The sequence below is a fragment of the Leopardus geoffroyi genome, chromosome A1 (assembly GCF_018350155.1).
Source record: "Leopardus geoffroyi isolate Oge1 chromosome A1, O.geoffroyi_Oge1_pat1.0, whole genome shotgun sequence".
Lineage (NCBI taxonomy): Eukaryota > Metazoa > Chordata > Mammalia > Carnivora > Felidae > Leopardus > Leopardus geoffroyi.
In genome coordinates, this window is record NC_059326.1 from 14,209,812 (window position 1) to 14,227,868 (window position 18,057).

Genomic DNA, 18,057 nt, shown 5'->3' on the forward strand with positions numbered 1-18,057 from the left:
TTCTCTGAATGTTGGAAATAATATATGGCATTTATTATAACTGCTGCAATATAGGCTTTTAAAAGTGGAAGTTTTGTTGTCATTGCTTATATATTTAGAACTTTACTGACTCTCACCTTCAGTTTACCTCATTTCTTTTCACTTTAGACCTTTCTCTTTCATAAATTTGAACTTGGGAGTTCCAGATTTTAAGAAAATATCATATATAGGGGCATATGGGTGGCTCCGTCGGTTGAGCATCCGACTTCAGCTCAGGTCATGATTTCACCATTCGTGAGTTCAGGCCCCACATCAGACTTGCTGCTGTCAGCACGGAGCCCGCTTCCAATCCTCCGTCTCCCTCTCTCTCTGCATCTCTCCTGCTTGGGCTCTCTCTCTCAAAAATAAAATAAACATTTAAAAATATGTGTATATTCTTTGAGGAACCTACACACTGTTTTCCAGGGTGGCTGCACCAGTTTGCATTCCCACCAACAGTGCAAGAGGGTTCCTGTTTCATATTTTAAAAAATAATAATAAAATAAAATAAAACAAAATACGATAAAAAATAAAAAACTAAAAAATATAAAATAAAATAAAAATATGTTTATATATCATATTTGGATCGTTAGGATGTAGTTACAGTAAAGACACATTACTCTGTTAGATAAACAGATAGGCTTCTATTTGTTGAGGCCCTACTATGTGCTAAGCACAAATTTGACTCTTTATACACTCTTCTATCTCATTTGCGCAGACATACGGCATTTTTCTTAACTTTCTCTAACAGTTTAAAATAAAGCATATAAAAAACACTTTCTCTTGGTCGTTAGAATATCAGTCTTTAATTTGTCCTTGTGGGAATGAAGTTAAAAATCTTTAAGTTGAAATTGTTATAAATGTTGATCCTACTTAACAGCTATACCCGTGAATATAATTCATCAATCATAGCCGGAGAAAGCAATTGTGCAGTTGTCTACAATTAACAGGACAAAAACAGTTGATGAATGTGCAGCTGAATTAAAGTACTCCCTAGGACAGACTGAAATTATAAACTGGATCATTTAAAGGAATCTAACAAAGGATCTTTATAATTAAAACAAAGCAAGGTTAATGGGATGTAAAATTGCCTATAATATCTTGGCAATAATAATTGGATTTTAAATTATTAAAATATCAATTGAACTATAAAGCAAATAAAGACTTTTTTAAATTATGGAATTTGAGTATCCTTTGAAATAAATTAATCATTTGCCTAAAATAAACGTTTATTACTCTTTTGAAAGCATTTAGGATATAATTAATTAGTATGCATACAAAGCAGTGTGTATTTGTAGTTAGTACCGAATTTAACATAAGATTCATAAGATTCCAATTTTATTTTGTTCTTTAGAATAGTGAAAAATATATAGCTTACATTTCTTTGGTTTTAAAGAGGAAAAGCATATTGCATCTAAGCATAATTCCTTAGTGATTATATAGCCCCAACTTGAATATCTTCTTTATTTTAACAACTGTTATTTAATAATTAAGCCAATAAGCTTTGGTTTATCTATTCGTTTTGTGTGTTTGATTTGGCAAGAAGTGTATTAAATAAAGAGTAACTTCCAAAACTGTAAGGTAAGAAACTTTTTTTCTTAGAGTTGAGATTCCGGTTTAATTTTGAACCAAGAATCCCTGAAAACTTCTGGAAAACAGAAGCTCCCCACCTAATCTAAACCTTTTTTCTTTACTACTCCGTTATTCATTTTACACATGTGGTAAGTTATTAAATGTGCGAGTTTTGTAAATGAATGAGGTAAAAAAAAATCTTGTACTTTTACAAAATTAATTGTATAGATCTTAAACAGTATTGCTAATTTATAGACTTAGCTTTAGACATTGATTATAAATAAAATGTTATTTACCTAAAACTAAGATTAGCAAGTCCTATCTAATAATGGCTAGATTTCAAGGAATAAGAAAATATATTTCAGAATTTGGTTATCATAAATTTTATTTGAATTGCATTTTTAACTATGTTTAAAATATATCTGCGCGTGTGTGTGTATTGAGATTCTTTTTCTTTTATGAGGACGACTTTAAATACACTTTCCTCCTAGAGAGGATTATTTTAATTTTGGTGAGAGTAAAGTAATAATTCATAAAACACTTCTAATTTATATTATTTTTATTAAGACCAAAAAGAGGCAAGAGTGACAATTTTTTGGTATAGTCATTTATATATCTTATTTCCTGTTGTTTCGTATTTCTTCTAGAGACATTAATTTTTTGTTGCTCTTCTTAGCTTACTTATTGCAGGCAAATGCCAGTCAAGATTCAGATGATCCATATCTTTATTAGAAAACTTGGATTCAGTTTCTATACCATTCTGATACAACTGGTTTCTATTTTTGACATAACTTGGCAACAGAGGAGCTGAGAATTGGCATTTGTAGCTCGTATGTTGTTTAAATAAAAGATATGGGTAAAAGTGAGCTAACGTGTTGCCGGAGGGCCTGTGCTAACATAAAGGTGCAATGTGTATGGCCAGTCCAAGCATAAGCTAAAGGTGAGAAGTGAGGTGAAGGAATAGAATGAGCAATCCAGGTAAGACCAGAGTAGAGCCATGGCCTGGGCTATAGATTTTAGTCTAGAAGCTCTTCCTAAGGTGCTAGGGAAATAGAAGCATTAAGTATATAGGCTGATTATTTTTCATGTTAGTTACTGTTGTAGAGACCAACATTTGAAAAACCAGGATACTTCCTTTATAATATGACTATCTTAAAGAGTCACAGTCTGAGATAGAAGAGTAATAAGAAAAAGTCATTTGTTTATATTTGCATATATAAATGTTTACATATTTTTTTTAAAAAGCACTACTCCTATTTATGAATCAGACTTCAAAACAGTCCATTATTCAAGGTCTAGATTTTTTTTCATTCCTAGCACAATGTAAGAAAAATAAGACTTAACTTACTTAAGAATAGATTGATGTTAAAATTGTTTAATATTTCTACCAAACATTTAAGGAAAAAAAATGATAAAATTAATTTCAGAGTCTTCCCAAAATAGAAGAGTAGGAAATGCTTTACACTTCATTTTATGAGATTTCATCACCCTGATAACAATAACAATTACAAGTAATAAAATTATAGATCAATATCCACCATAAGCATAGGTACAATATTAATATTACCTTTAATAAAAGTTGGCAAATCAAATCCAGGAATACATGAAAAAGATGTATCATAAGCAAGAGGTGTATATTCCAAACATGCAGAGTTGATTTAATATTCAAAAATATCTATGAATGAATTATACAATGTCAGCAGATTAAAAAAGAAAACATATGTATGGATATCTTAATATTCATAAGAAAAACATTTGAAAAATTCAACGTATGTTCATAATAAAATTCTCAGTAAACTAGAAATCAAACTCCCTCAATGTAATAAGTGCTATCTATAGAAAATATACAGCTAACATCCTACATAATGGTGAAAGACTAAATGCTTTCCCTCTAGATCAAAAACACTGCAAGGATGTTCTCACTCACTATTTGTATTCAATATTGGGCTGGAGGTCTTAGCCAGTTCAATTAGGCGAGTAGAACATTCTAAGATGTTTGAAAAAAGATAGTGTCATACGTGAAATTAGCAAAGTCACATGATATGAGGTCAATATTCAACAATCAATTATAAAAAAGGATTATAAATACATGCACCATGCATAAAAAACCAAAAATCTATTACAATAACATTTAGTTATAATATATGTGAAATGTTGGAAGCTTAAATAAAGCAAAACCATTATAATATTATCAAAAACATGAACTACTTATGGTTGTACTTAATAAAATTTGTGAAAGACCTGTGTGATAAAAACTACAAAATATTTCTATAAAAAAATTAAAAATAAATAAATGCAGAAATATGTATTCATGAATCAGAGGGCCTAACATGGTTAAGATCTTAGTTCTCCCCAAACTGGTCTATAGACTCAAACCTAATCAGAATTCCAGCAGGCTATTAACAAGATAGTTTTTAAATTTCGGTGAAAATACAAAGGACTAACAGTAGCCAACACAAATGAAAAATGAACAGAGTTGGAGGATTGGTGTAAAGATAGAGAGATAGAGCAATGGAATGGAGGAAAGAAGATCTTACAGCTCAATAATAAAAAGACAAACTACCCAATACAAGTCAGACAAATGATTTGAACAGACACAGTAACAAAGAAGATATACAGATGGTCAATCAGCACGTGAAAAGATGCTCCACATCATTATTCATTTGGGAAATTCAATTTTAAATACAGTGAGATAGCATTATGCACATACTGTAATCGACATAATTCAGTAGGTTGTCAATACTAAGCCTTGGTGAAAATGTGGAGCCACTGGAACCTTGTACCTTGCTGGTGGGAGTGCAGAATGGCACATCCACTTGAAAAACAGTTTGTCAATATCTTACAAGGTTAAACATCCACTTAACCATTTGACCCAATAATTCCAAACTTAGATATTTTCTTGAGAGAAATTAAAATATTGGTCCAAATTAAGACCTGTATGTGAATGTTCATAGCATCTCTATTTATAATAGCCCAAGATGAAAATAACCCAAACGTCTACCACTAGATAAATGGATAAGCTACTATGTAATGTTATAGGGAATACTACTCAACAATAAAAGGTATAAGCCACAGATATGCGCCACATACATGGAACTTAAAAGTATATTGTGAACCCAGGGGCAACTGCGTGACTCAGTTGTTTAAACGTCTGGTTCTTGATTTGGGGTCAGGACATGATCTCACAGGTTCCTGGGATCGAGCACCACATGGGGCTCTGCGCCGACAGTGTGGAGCCTGCTCGGGATTCCCTTTCTGTCTGTCTGTCTGTCTGTCTCTCTCTCTCTCTCTCAATTAATAAATAAACATTTTTTAAGTATTTTGTGAAGCTAAAGAAGCCAGACAGAAAAAATATGCTATGTGGTTGCATTTATGGGCATTATGGAAAAAACAGAATTAGAGGGACAGAAAATAGTTCCATCCTTGCTATGGATGGCAGGAGAAAAGTACAAGGGAACATTTTGGGTGATGGAAATGTTGTGGTTGTAGCAGTGGCTACCTAAAATATGCATTTGTCAAAACTCATGAAATTGCATTTAACAAGAATTAACTTTATTATGTGTAAATTATACCTCAATAAACCTCACTTAAAAAAAAAAAAAAAACACTACAGTAGTGCTTCATTGCTTATAAAGTTCTGTAACATGACCTGAGAGGCTTTTACTTATCTGGCCTCCCTTGCCTTCCCACACTGACTCAAGCACACTCCATTCACTCCTAAAGCACCCCTATGTCACCTCATATTTCATTGTCCTTTACTACCACGAAGAAGGCTCCCAGTAAATTATTGTTAAGTGAATGAATGCCTAATTCTGCATCCCACTCTCTGGAATGCCCTGGGAGAAGCCATACTAAGCTGATTATTTCCCAAACAAGTCAAACACAATTTGCCTGTTTGTGTGGCTTTGAGCAAGATACTTAATCTCTCTAAGCCTTAGTTTCTTCATCAGTGTAATGGGGCTAATTATGCTTGTCTAATAAGATATCAAATGAGGTAAGAATCAAATGAAATGATACCTATAATGCACTTAGCCTGGTACGTAATCAGTACTCAGTGTTCCTAACACATAATAGGGACTCAAGAAATGAGCATTTATTTATTATTATTATTTATTTAAGTGACATTTGAGCTGGATTTTGAAGACTATGGACAAAGGAGGTTGAGGACACTAGAGTACCTTACACATCCCATCCAGAGCACTGATGGGTTTCTGTGTGTTCTCAATATGATAGTGTCACTACTCCCTCATTGACTAAATCACATTTTATGCGGAACACTAATATGCACACAAGTGGAAGGATAGGGTGGTAATCATGACCTAGTCAGAAGCTTCCTAGTATATTGTATCACTAACCAGTGGAAACAGCAAAGATAAAAGCCAAATGTTACTTGTTCTCTCCCTTCTTTTCCAAAAGAAATATATTTTAGATTTCATCATTCTCTAGTTCTTAGAATTCATACTGGTAGACTCAACAATAAGAAGTTGTATTTTTAGCCAAGGGTAAAGCTTTTATTGGGACTTGTGATCATAGTATTTGGGACACTTTTGCAACCGTTTTCCCTTGGTAAAGGAACCATATCACTGAGGGCACACAGAACTTGGTAAATTAACCAGAGACTCTCCTAGAGTACACATTTTTTCCTGGCATCACTGTGGCCGATGGTGCTGTTATGCCTCATTTGCTTCCAGATTTTTCCCCCAAGTTGTCTTTATACACCATCAATCCATGTTTCTCTACTCCTGTTACTAGAAGTTAAGTAGAATAAAATGGCTTGAAGCAAGCCTTTTCTTTTAGTCACTACTACATCTCTGATCTTGAGCTGGTTTTTCTCACTTCACCAAGTCCTGTTCCATTGCTTTTCAGCCTTGTATTCCCGTTAGCATTGGCTGCCCTTCTCCTGGACATTATAACTTTGAGCCGTTTACTTGCAATCACAATCCTTTAAGCTAGGAGCTTGACTATTTGGCCCAGGGTTAACCCTAAAAGGAGGGAGTATTCTGATCAGTATTTTTGAAACTATTTTCTTGGCCCTTAACAGTATATGAAAGTAATGGCTTGCTGTTGGCATTTTCAAAAATAGGAAATAGTAAATAATAGAAAAAATAATTGGGTATAGGTAAATATTGCTTGCTGAAGTGTTTGCTGTATGGGTGTATAGGGTTATGATATGAAGTGTATTTCTCATAGTTTACTTTAAGACACAGTTTAAAAGTCACGATTCTAAGCTGATTTCCTAGTTTATGTGTCTTAAAACAACTTCAACATGTTCTGCCCTGATAGCAATGTTTTCTAAATCCATATTAAACTATAGGGTGAGTAAAGTATGCAAATCCTTCATAGTGGTATTAGCTGGTTTTGCATAGAAGAGTAAATAGCTAAGCAATTAGTCACTGAAGAGACTGGAAAGAAGAAAAGTAGATTTGATAAAAATTGACCTTTGTGGCCTGTGAACAAATGGAAAGCTACTCTCTTTGTATGTGTACCATAAAAGCTGACTTCCTTAATCTAGTGACGAAACTAGTATTAGAATACCTGGAGACTCCTCTTAAGAAGTGACCAACAATGTTGAATTAGTGTATACTCTTTGTAATCTTTCTAATAATATTGTTTCTGAGCTGGTTAATTCAGGGATAGACTTTGGGACTGTACAACTAAATGAAACTAAGCAGGGCCATGCTCCCCAAAAAAAGAGAAATGAAGCTTGCTGAGAAATCAAATCCAGACTTTGCCATCTGCACGAACTCAGGACACTGCATGAACTCAGTGGTCCTCCTATGTCAATGTGCATTAGTATCACAGGGATGTTTATTAAACATACAGATGCTAGGGTCTCACCTCAGTCAGACCCGTGCAATCAGAATCTCTCCATGGGAGTTATCCCACCCTTTTTAATATGTTCTGCAAGTGATCAGATCTTCAGTATACACCAAAATTTGAGAACTGTTACACTTCATTCATTCATCTTACGAGCCATGTAAAATTATCACCGTCTTTGCCCGTAACTGGAAACATAAATATGGTCATGAGCTAAGTCATTTTTTTTCTGTCCTGTACTAAGAAGTATAATAACTGTTTAGGTTCATGGTAGATTATAATATATTTTTCTACGAAAAAATTCCACTTTTATGTATTTGAAGTTATAGACTTATATGAAGTTGCAAATAGGTGATAAGAAAATAAATGCTTATCTGTGGATCCTTGTTTTCATCCAACACAATTACTTAATTCCCAAAGCTTTTTCGTAACAGTTAATTAGATGGAGGGTGGGTGCAGAGGTAGGTTTTCAACCAAGGTGAATTCCCTCTCCTCACCCCACTTTGTATCTTTAATGCCTCTCTCTCTTCATATCAAGCCCTTCGATATCAATCTCAAACTCCAAAATTATCCATTAGGCTTTATCTTCCTTCACTCTAGTTCTCCCCAAGCAAACCCCAGTCCTCCAGTGAATCTGACACAAGTGTAGGTCTGATTATATTTTTATATAATAGGTTTTCATATATTAATTTAATCCAAAGTCATGAATAATTAGTAGATTTTATCCTCTGGGAAAGATTTAGTGTTTTAAGAGAATAACTTGATATTGTATGTAATTTTTTTTTTCCTAACAGCAACATAAAGACAGAGATTTTTAAGTCTCTAAGTGTCTGTTTTCCACCTTTCCTTCTTTCGTTGCAATAGAAAGGTTCAGGATAGCCCACTCCAGAGACCCCCCCCCACTGTACCCCAGCTTTCTAATCTTTGTATTATATCAGTATATAATTGAGTAAATTGGGTCTTGCTTAAAAAGAATTTAAAAAAGTTTGATTGAGTAGTGCAACTCCTACTAATATTCCAAATTCCAAATCTAGATTCAAATATGCAGAATCTCTTTGAAAGTCCCACCACAGCCTGGTGTGGGGGTTCATAGACAAATGTCAAGATGTGCCATTGTTTTTCCTTCTAATGAACATAAAATAACCAGTATATCAACGTGTACCTTTTAGAAAAGTGCAGTACTCTTTGGCAGGGGTAGAGGTAGGGGATAATATATGTCAAACATTTTACAAATATTCTTTTACTTATGCTCCTAACAAATTTTCCCTCCTTAAAGGTAATGTACTTTTGGCTAATGCAGGAGAGTTGGAGTCAGAGATATACTTCTCAGGAACAACATGGTATTTATTCTACTATTTTCATTAAGTGAAGGCTGTTGGCACTAAATTAAGAATCAGTAGAGGTCAAAGCTTGTAAACATTTTCCAAAAAAAAAAAAAAAAGAAAAAGAAAAAAACAACATTAATTTTAGATTTAAAAATCAGATTATAATTTTTTAAATAGTCTATTCAAAGACTGTAGCACAGGAAGCAGTTGAACTTCTCTGACCCAGTCAGACTCCACCTTGCAGTGTCACCAGAATCTCCATGCCTTTCTCTTAAGATTTTGGCACCAAAAGGAATTCTGCTCCTATGCTGTGTGGCCACTCCACTTTCAATCAGTCTGTCTTCTTGGCTAAATAAAAATCTGATCTTACAGTTTGAGCCTGCATTCTTTCCCACAGTTTATAGAATATCTGAAAGAGTACACCCTCATTTTCTAATCGGGAAACTGAAACACAGACACAAGGAAAATTATTTGCGCAAATTCATAATGCTGACAAAAGGCGGAACCTTAATAGTAACTGCTTTTGTCCCCTCTTCACCTATAGATGATGGAAGACTAATTTTTTCTGACCTCTCATATTGCCTTTTCTGTTGACTTGTTTTCTTTCATCAAATTACAGAGATTATATTGGGGCACCTGGGTGGCTCAATTGGTTAAGCATCCAACTTCAGGTCATGGTCTTGCAGTTTGGTTTGTGAATTCAAGCCCCGCGTCGGGCTCTGTACTGACAGTTCAGAGCCTGGAGCCTCCTTCAGATTCTGTGTCTTCCTCTCTATCTGCCCCTCCCCCACTCAGACTCTGTCTCTCTCTCTCAAAAATAAATAAACATTGATTTTTTTTAATTATAGAGATTATATTTAAAATTCAGGATCTGTTCATCTCAAGTCAAAGACAAATAATTGAATTATAACAAACGGCCTAAAATTGGATTCTTCCTAGAATATCAGAACTTGCCTTTCTGATATCTATTCCATTTGGAATAGAATACTTTCTTTTGTCTCCTGACTTCTTTCCTGTATCCATGACAACTCTATCTGCTTTAGAATAGGAATAAATAGGATTGAACAAATTACGTTTTGTTCTGTTTCTTTTGGAAAGTAGACTCACATTAGAAGATGAAGACCACTTCATTCATTTCCTATTTTGTATAGATACTTGAGAAAGAAAATATCCTGTAACAGATACTCCTGAATTATCCAATATTTTTTATTTACCTCATTTTATTTACATTGTGCTAACTGTACCATAGAATTTCCTGGTATTAAGAAACTACCTTAAATTAAATTAAAACTCTACATTAAAATTCTATTTCTTCTTTGCCCCTCCTTCTCATATAACATATTCATGTATTCATTCAGTTATTTATTCATCTAGCCATCTAGACTGGTGAGTCTATATTTCATAACAGCTACCTTGTCAATGCATGTTGGCTGGAGATGAATAAGCATTGTACCTCATTTTATGAACATCCCAGTCTTGTTAAAAAGAAAAGAAAGAAAAAGAAACAAAACAATGTGATTAATATTATAATGACAGCATCAAGAAATTGGGAGGCCTCTTAGCTTTATTGGGCGCAAGGGTTGGTAGGGTTTACAGGAAGAGATGGCACTTATAAAGGTCCTGAACTATCATTAAAAGATACTATAAAGATTTTTTTCTAGACCATAGAATAAGTATGTTAAACAGGCAGTAGACAAGATTAGAAAAGTATACAGTCATCTATATAGTAAGCTTGACTATTATCTTGTCTATTATAAGTAGGCATTGAAAAAATTTAAGAATAGATAACACTGATGGACAAATGGAAAATGTATTAGATAGATGGAAGATGGGGGGGGCAGAAAAATGAGGGAGCCATTGTAATCCAAATGATAATGATTTATGTGAACTTAAGTAATGGCTTAAATTAAAGCAATGTTAGTGTATGAGTAAAACAGTTTAAAATATATTGAGGTAAAATCGACAAGACTTGGTGACTAGTTTACTGTGGGATGATCTTAAAGCCACATTTCAATGGATTGGAAAGTGAATAGGGGCGTTTAAGATTATTTCCTGTTGTGACGTTGATCTAGCTCCTAAGATCCAATATTTTGTGTTTGACACAATGTTGATATTTTTGGCCTACCTACTAAATATAGTCAAATTTCAATGTTAAGCAACTTAAAACTTTGTTCCCTTGTTCAGAATGCTTAACTTTTTCCACACTTTGTAAAACTTGTGGTGTAATTGTTCTTAATCTATAAAAAGGAGCATAGGAATTAAAACTCCCCCAAAGTCTACATTAATGTTGTCTAAGAAATATATAAATAATAAGTTGATTAATACCCAAGATTATACCATGATATCTTAAGGGAATATGTGTATCAGATGTGAAGAAAGAGTTACTTAATTTTCTTAAAATCTTTCATTTCAGGAGTCAGCCTCACATAACAAACCCAGACAGATTTGGGTTGTACATTGGTTCTGTTGCTGGAAGTTCCCTGGACTTAAACAAATTGCTTAACTTATTTAATTAGTTATTTATTTTGGTGCTTTCAACTATAAAATGGGACTAATAATATATCCAACTCATGGTTGTTTGGGGATTACCCAAAATAGTATATGAAAAGAACCAAGCATGTGTAAGGTGTTCAATAGAGTTCATTTCTTTCCTTGAAATTTTATTTTTGAGGGGGACATGTGTGGAGAAACCACATAGACAGTTCATATTCAGGAACAATATTGTGAAATAATTTTATACAAGAAAAGGAACTATGGGTTACTCAGTGATCTGAGGTTATGTTCTGCAAAGAATACTCACATCCTACATAGGGTGCACGCTTTGAAGCAACATGGGTCTTACAAGTGTTTTAGGAGTTCTCCAGTTCTGCTCCTCCTCCCTATAAACTGTTGTCTCAAAGAGCAGGAATGCTCTGGGAGCACATGCCTAAAGCAGTTGGTATTTTAAGCCTATGACAAGAAATTAAGTAGAGAATCTAGCCTGGAACATTCTGGATAAGCCAAGACCCATGAGAGGCTAATACAGTTCTAGTGACTCCTCCTTGATATCACCAGGAATTAAAGGAAGCACTTACCCAAGATAGGTCTGTTGAATTCCCGCTCATTAAGACTAGAAGTGAGATTAAAAAAAAAAAGGTCACTAAGTATATGAGAATGAAAGCTACTGTATATGAGAATTAACAAGGAGAAAACAACAAACTTGCTATTTAGTTTATACAAAATTAAGTTAGGTTCAATCTGTCCCGTTCTGATTGAACTTGACAATTGAGCAAGAAAAAAATGATAATTCATTTCATTAATGAGCAGTGCAAGTAAAGAATGGCAATCTTGAGAACAGCACTGTTGTTAAAAATCTAAGTAAAAGGGGCACCTGAGCATCTCGGTAAGTTAAACATCTTGTTTGGGTCAAGATCTCGAGGTTCATGAGTTCAAGCTCCACATAGGGCTCTGCACGGACAGTGCAGAGCTGCGTGGGATTCTCTGTCCCTACCTCTCTCTGACCCTCCCCCACAGCACAAGCTCTTGCTCTCAAAAATAAATACAGTAAAATCTTGGTTTGCAAGCACAATTCATTCTGGAAACATGCGTGTAATCCAAAGCACTCATATATCAAAGTAAATTTCCCCATAAGAAATAATGGGAACTCAGATGATTCATTCCACAACCCAAAAATATTCATATAGAAATGATTACAATACTGTAATATAATATAAAATAATAAAGAAAATACAAAATATAAAGAAAAAATAAAACATTAACTTGCCCCTACCTTTGAAAATCTTTGTGACTGGTGTGAGAAAGAGAGAGGAGGGTTATTGTGTAGGACGACTTTCACCATCACTGATGGAATCACTGCTGTCTTTTGGCTCAATGGAATCTTTTTCTGCATAGGGCCATTGTATACACTCACACAGATGTTTACCACAGTACAGTTTTAATAAACTCTTGTGATATACTGTATTTAATGTAACTGGCAATAAGGCAACAGAGGAAAGCGTCTATATCTGCAGGCAGCCTGACCTGGAATGAAGCAAAGCATTCTAAGCTTACTCTTATATGGAGTTGCAAGGACTGTCCCTAGATGTTTTGAAGTGACAACAACTACACTAGTGCCAGTTGTGGGCACCTTCCAACATTCTGAATAATCACTGATTTCTGCCAAACACCATGGCCTGAGACCAAACATCTGAGCATGGGACATGATTACCCACAATCCCTCAGCGAGAGAGGGAGAGAGAGAGGTAGAGAAGAACCATTGGTTCAGTTATGATCATGTGACAGTTGGCATCACATACTACTTGTATTGCAAGACATCACTCATTTATCAAGTTAAAATTTATTAGAAATGTTTGCTCATCTTGCAGAACACTTGTAGAACAAGTTACTCGCAATCCAAGGATTTACTCTAAATAAACATTTTTTTAAAAACTAGGTAGAGAAAAACTGGACCAATGAATGAATGTGAGTGTTAGAACTGAATTTAGAAACAATTTTTAATGTTTATTTATTTTTGAGAGAGAGAGAGTTGCAGCACGAGCGGGGGAGGGGCAAAGAGAGAGGGAGACACAGAATCTGAAGCAGGCTCCAAGCCGTCAGCACAGATCACGATGCGAGGCTTGAACCCACAAACTGCAAGATCGTGACCTGAGCCAAAGTCAGACGTTCAACCAAATGAGCCACCCAGGTACCCCATTAGAACCAAATTTTAAAAGGACAATGGTAAAAGAACAGACATTAATTTGTAAGTTTGCCCTTTAAGAAAAACCGGAAACACTTGAGTTAACTTCAAATATCCTATGATTATTTTTTACACAGTAATTGCTTACTGCAAAAGAAAAGAATGTAAAAAGACCTAATCACTGTTCATAATTGGAAAAATGAAAAGAATTAATGTTAGAATGCCCACAGTGGAGGAGAGCACCAGTAAACACAGGTTTTACTTCAAAAAATATTGTTGGTTAATGAAGATGCAATGCAAATATAAAATTAGGAGAATTATTTTTTTAATTATGATCTGAAGCAAAGAACTTAATTTTTCTGAGCCTTGGTTTCTTATGTTTAAAAATGAAAATAATATGTATCTCCAAGGATTCTTGTGAGAATTGAGTATTATGTGTAAATTACCTATTTTATTACCTAGCTCTCAATAAGTGGTTTGGTGACAGCTGTTATGATCAATATCTTCTTCCTCCTCCTCTTCTTCTCCTCCTTCTCCTCCTTCTTCTCTTCCTTCGTCATCATCATCATGATCGTCATGTGGCTTAAACAAATACCATTTTTTAATCTCTCATTGTTCTCATTGACTGGGCTCAGCTAAGCTGTTCCTTTGCACCACTCTGTGGAGCTGTCTGGTACTGTAATCACTTGGGAGGCTGGCTCTGGGCTGGGAGTTCAACTAGGCCTGGGAGCCTAATGTCCTCTCTTCTCTTCCTTGAGGCTCTCCACGTAATATGAGCTTCACTCAGCATTGCAGCAGATTCTAAAAGACAGGTTTCCAAGAAAGGCAAAAGCTTCAAGGCATCTTATACCCTAGGCCCAGAAGTTACAACACTTCACTTCTGCTATATTCTGTTGGTCACAGGAAGTCACCAGGCACATCTAGGGAGCAGAAACTCTTCATTTTTAAAGAATTATTTTTAAATGTTTATTTACTTTGAGAGAGAGAGGGAGGTTGAAAATCCCAAGCAGGCTCCATGCTGTTAGCGCAGAGCCTGATGCCAGGCTTGATCTCATGAACTGAAACCATGAGGTCATGACCTGAGCTGAAATCAAGAGTTGAGTGCTTAACCAACTGAACCACCCAGATGCCCCAACATTGCTCTTTTCGACGGAGCAATAACAGTATCACACTGCAAAAGAGTATGTGGGATGGGAGATATTGTTGCAACCACCTTTGGAAATAAGCTTTGCTCCATGCTATCAAATAAGTATGAAGAGTCTCCCTGTGCGCTCCCACTTAAGGAAGGATCTTCAGATATATTGCTAAGTGAGAAAAGCCAGGTATAGAAAAGACTGTGTAATATACTGATGTTGGTGTAAGGATGTGGAAAAGAACATTTGTATTTTCTTATGTATTTTTAAAAGCCTCTGAAAACATATGCAAGAAACTGTCAACAGCAAGTGCCTGATGAGGTTGGAAATCAGGTCAAGAAGTAATATCGTGAGAGGCTTTTCACTATATGTCTTAAACTTTTTGAAAACAATTTGAATATTCAAATAACTGTTAAAAAGTTGAGTGCATAGGTTTCCTAATATATGATTATCTAGCTTTTGTGTGAAAGTTTACTTCCAAGAGAGTGAAGTCTATTGTTTTAACCATTTCCTTCAAAGATAGGGCATTCTGTTGTTTTAACCATTTAAAATACTAATAAAAACCTTGATTTTTTTTTTTTTGCATTAACTAATTTTATTGAATTAATTGAATCATTCATTCACAAGATACACTATTGAACAGAGGCATTGTTGTAACAGTTTTATGGTACATTTCTATATTTCAAATGTCTTTGAATTATAATTTTGACTATGTTAATTTCATAATGTAACTAAATTTTATGCATAATTAATATTTCAAATACTGAAATTTTATTATTAAAAATTAGATTAACCAAAGATATTAGGAATAATAATTGCAAAGGTATCTTCCTTTTTAGATTACTATGCCACGCTATGAAGGACCATATAGTTCGTGTCGCAAATGAAGCTGAGTTTATTTTGAACAGACAGAGAGCTGAGGATGTACATAAACATGCAGAGTTTGAGGTAAGGTTTTGGTGGCAGATTAAATTCTGCTTCTCTGTTATAAGTCAGCTGTCTCTGATGGTAACCTTACATAAGTTTTTTTTACAGGAAAATTTCATTCAAATAATTTTGGTCCTTTTTTTTTAAAGCTTTAGTAAATACCAAACACAGAGCACTAATTTTCATCTCATTTACAACATGGAGAGATCCCTCTTACCTTGTGCCTAACCCTTTAGTAGACTGAAGTTTTTCTAAAGTACTCTTAAAGGCAAATAAAATTTTAGAATGCAATTACCTTAGTAATTTTTAAACTAGCAGAGTTTATACACTACTAAATGTGGGTTTAACGAGTGGTTATATAAAAATACTCAGTTTTTCCATGTATTCAGTAATTTTTTATTTATCAATGTATCCATCTTTAGAGTGGCCAAAGATCATTGCAGTTCATATTTTATTGTTATAATTGATATTTTATTGACAATTGAAGGATTGCTATTATGTGATATGCTTGCAGACCTATACGTATATCTGGGAATATATAATTTAAATTTAAATATGTAATTTTATAATATATAAATTTAAATATATAATTTAAAAATCCTCACAAGTCCCATGACTAAAGAAAAAATTAAGTATCATTTCTATTTTATATGAAAAAACTAAAGTATATTGAAATACTGTATATTCCATACTAACAGGTTTTATATACAAATATTATTTTTATATTTCTAGCGTGTCAAGTTATTTACCATTATTTGAATTTCCTCCATTCAGTATCCTGATTTCAGTGTTTTAAATTACAGCAATTACTTCATTCAATTTGCAAAACAAACTTGGTTTCAGAAATAATCAGGTGACTTGGTATTTGGCTTAGGTTGAACTGCCATTGGCCTTGAAAATAATAAATAACCATCCATTTATTTTCCTGATGCCACATGCGAACAAGTGTGGCGTAGCTAGAAATCAGAGCTCAAGATTTCAGTTTTGATGAGGTTTTTATCTCGGTAAACCAGCTCTCTTAGTCATGCGCGTTGATGCCCTAGGTCTAGTAATCTCTGACCTCGCTGGCTGAAAAGCATGAGACAGAGAAATAGCTGTTGTCACTTCCATACTTTTAACCTCTGCTTCATTTGTCAGATGAGACAGCACACACTTGTCATGTGAGATCGCAACAACCTTATTTTGAAAAAAAAAAAAATACCAAATATTTTAAACTTTGATAAAAGTACATGGACAATTGAGTGTATATCAAAGTGAAGCTTCATATCTCTTCAACAATAAATACCATTGGGTATTTATCAAGGTGTCCTGCTGTAATCTGGATGTCAAGAAAATTCTGAGTTGTCTGTTCTTTGACGAATATGTTTAGATATAAGATATGTCAGGACTTTAAACAAAATAAGAATATTCAATTAAGTATTGACTTCCGTTAGTAAATAAGATTTGGAAAATTAACTGAATTCCCTGCAAGATGAATTTTGAGTCATTCATATTTCTAGTAAGAAAATCAAGATGCTTTGTGGGGATATAAGAAGATCAATATTCGTCATGTGAAAACATCTAAAATAGATTCTCAAGCAGCTAGGTATCAGTAACAAGCTTTAACACATATTTAACGAAGGTGAAAATTAAGCTGAAGGCAGTGTTTCTCAGCCTTTTTTTCATTATTGCCCCTAAGCAAGCCTTTTAGACAATTTTCACTCTAATCACCCCCTCTCCATAAAATTTTGTATCTACTAATATGCTGTATATCTGTTTATGTACTGTGTACACATCTGTGCTTTACACATAAAAAGAGTACAATTTTTTCACACACACACCCCCCTCGCAATACCACTTTTCACCCCCTGGGGATGAGATCATTCCTATTGAGAATGCATGGCTAAGAGTGATAAGAGGCCATGAAGTGGATGTGAAGACTCAGTGTTTTTCAGAATTATGTAAACATAAAATAATATACTACTGTAAATCAAATTGGAGAGTATTATCCTTGTTATTTAATGGATTATACTGTTTTTTTAACTAAAATGTTTGTTTGTTCTTTTTAGGTTAGAGATGTCTTAGTAAATGCATTGGTGTGTGTGTGTGTGTGTGTGTGTGTGTGTGTGTGTGTGTGTGTGTTTCACCGTTTACCACTTTTAAGTTATAAAAAATTTCACAAAAGCCATGGCATTTTACTAGGCCTTTTGGGGGGAATTTCTCTCTCTCCCATATATGCTTGTATTTAACAGATAAAGTATATTTAATTTGAGATGGGTACCTCACGGTTAAGTTTTTTTTTTTAGTTAACCATTGTAATTGTTAAGGAAGAAAAATGAAAATTTAATTTTGCTCTCCAATGAGCTAATGAAATATTAACCTCATTATGGAGGCAGATCATTGTACTAATTGGTGATTCCCTGTACAAAAAGATAAATTGGAAAATGAATTAATCCTCCTTAGATTACTGTAGGGTTATTTCTCTGAAAGAGATAACTTGTGGTAGTTGTGGATAGAATAGACAGACTGAAGGGATATGTTCAAATACCTTCCATGAAACAGATTTTTACATAGTAAAGATGAATGTGAGCCAATTATATGTATTTTT

At 34.1% G+C, this 18,057-nt stretch overlaps 1 protein-coding gene across 11 annotated transcripts in view; it reads left to right on the forward strand.

The window, feature by feature from the left end:
• NBEA (neurobeachin) overlaps nt 1-18,057 on the forward strand; it is a 689,522-nt gene that overhangs the window by 355,494 nt on the left and 315,971 nt on the right. For all 11 annotated transcript variants that reach the window (XM_045473789.1, XM_045473805.1, XM_045473824.1 and 8 more), the window contains one exon: nt 15,383-15,491. In XM_045473789.1, the coding sequence (XP_045329745.1) occupies nt 15,383-15,491 (109 nt within the window). The remainder of the gene's footprint in view (nt 1-15,382; nt 15,492-18,057) is intronic.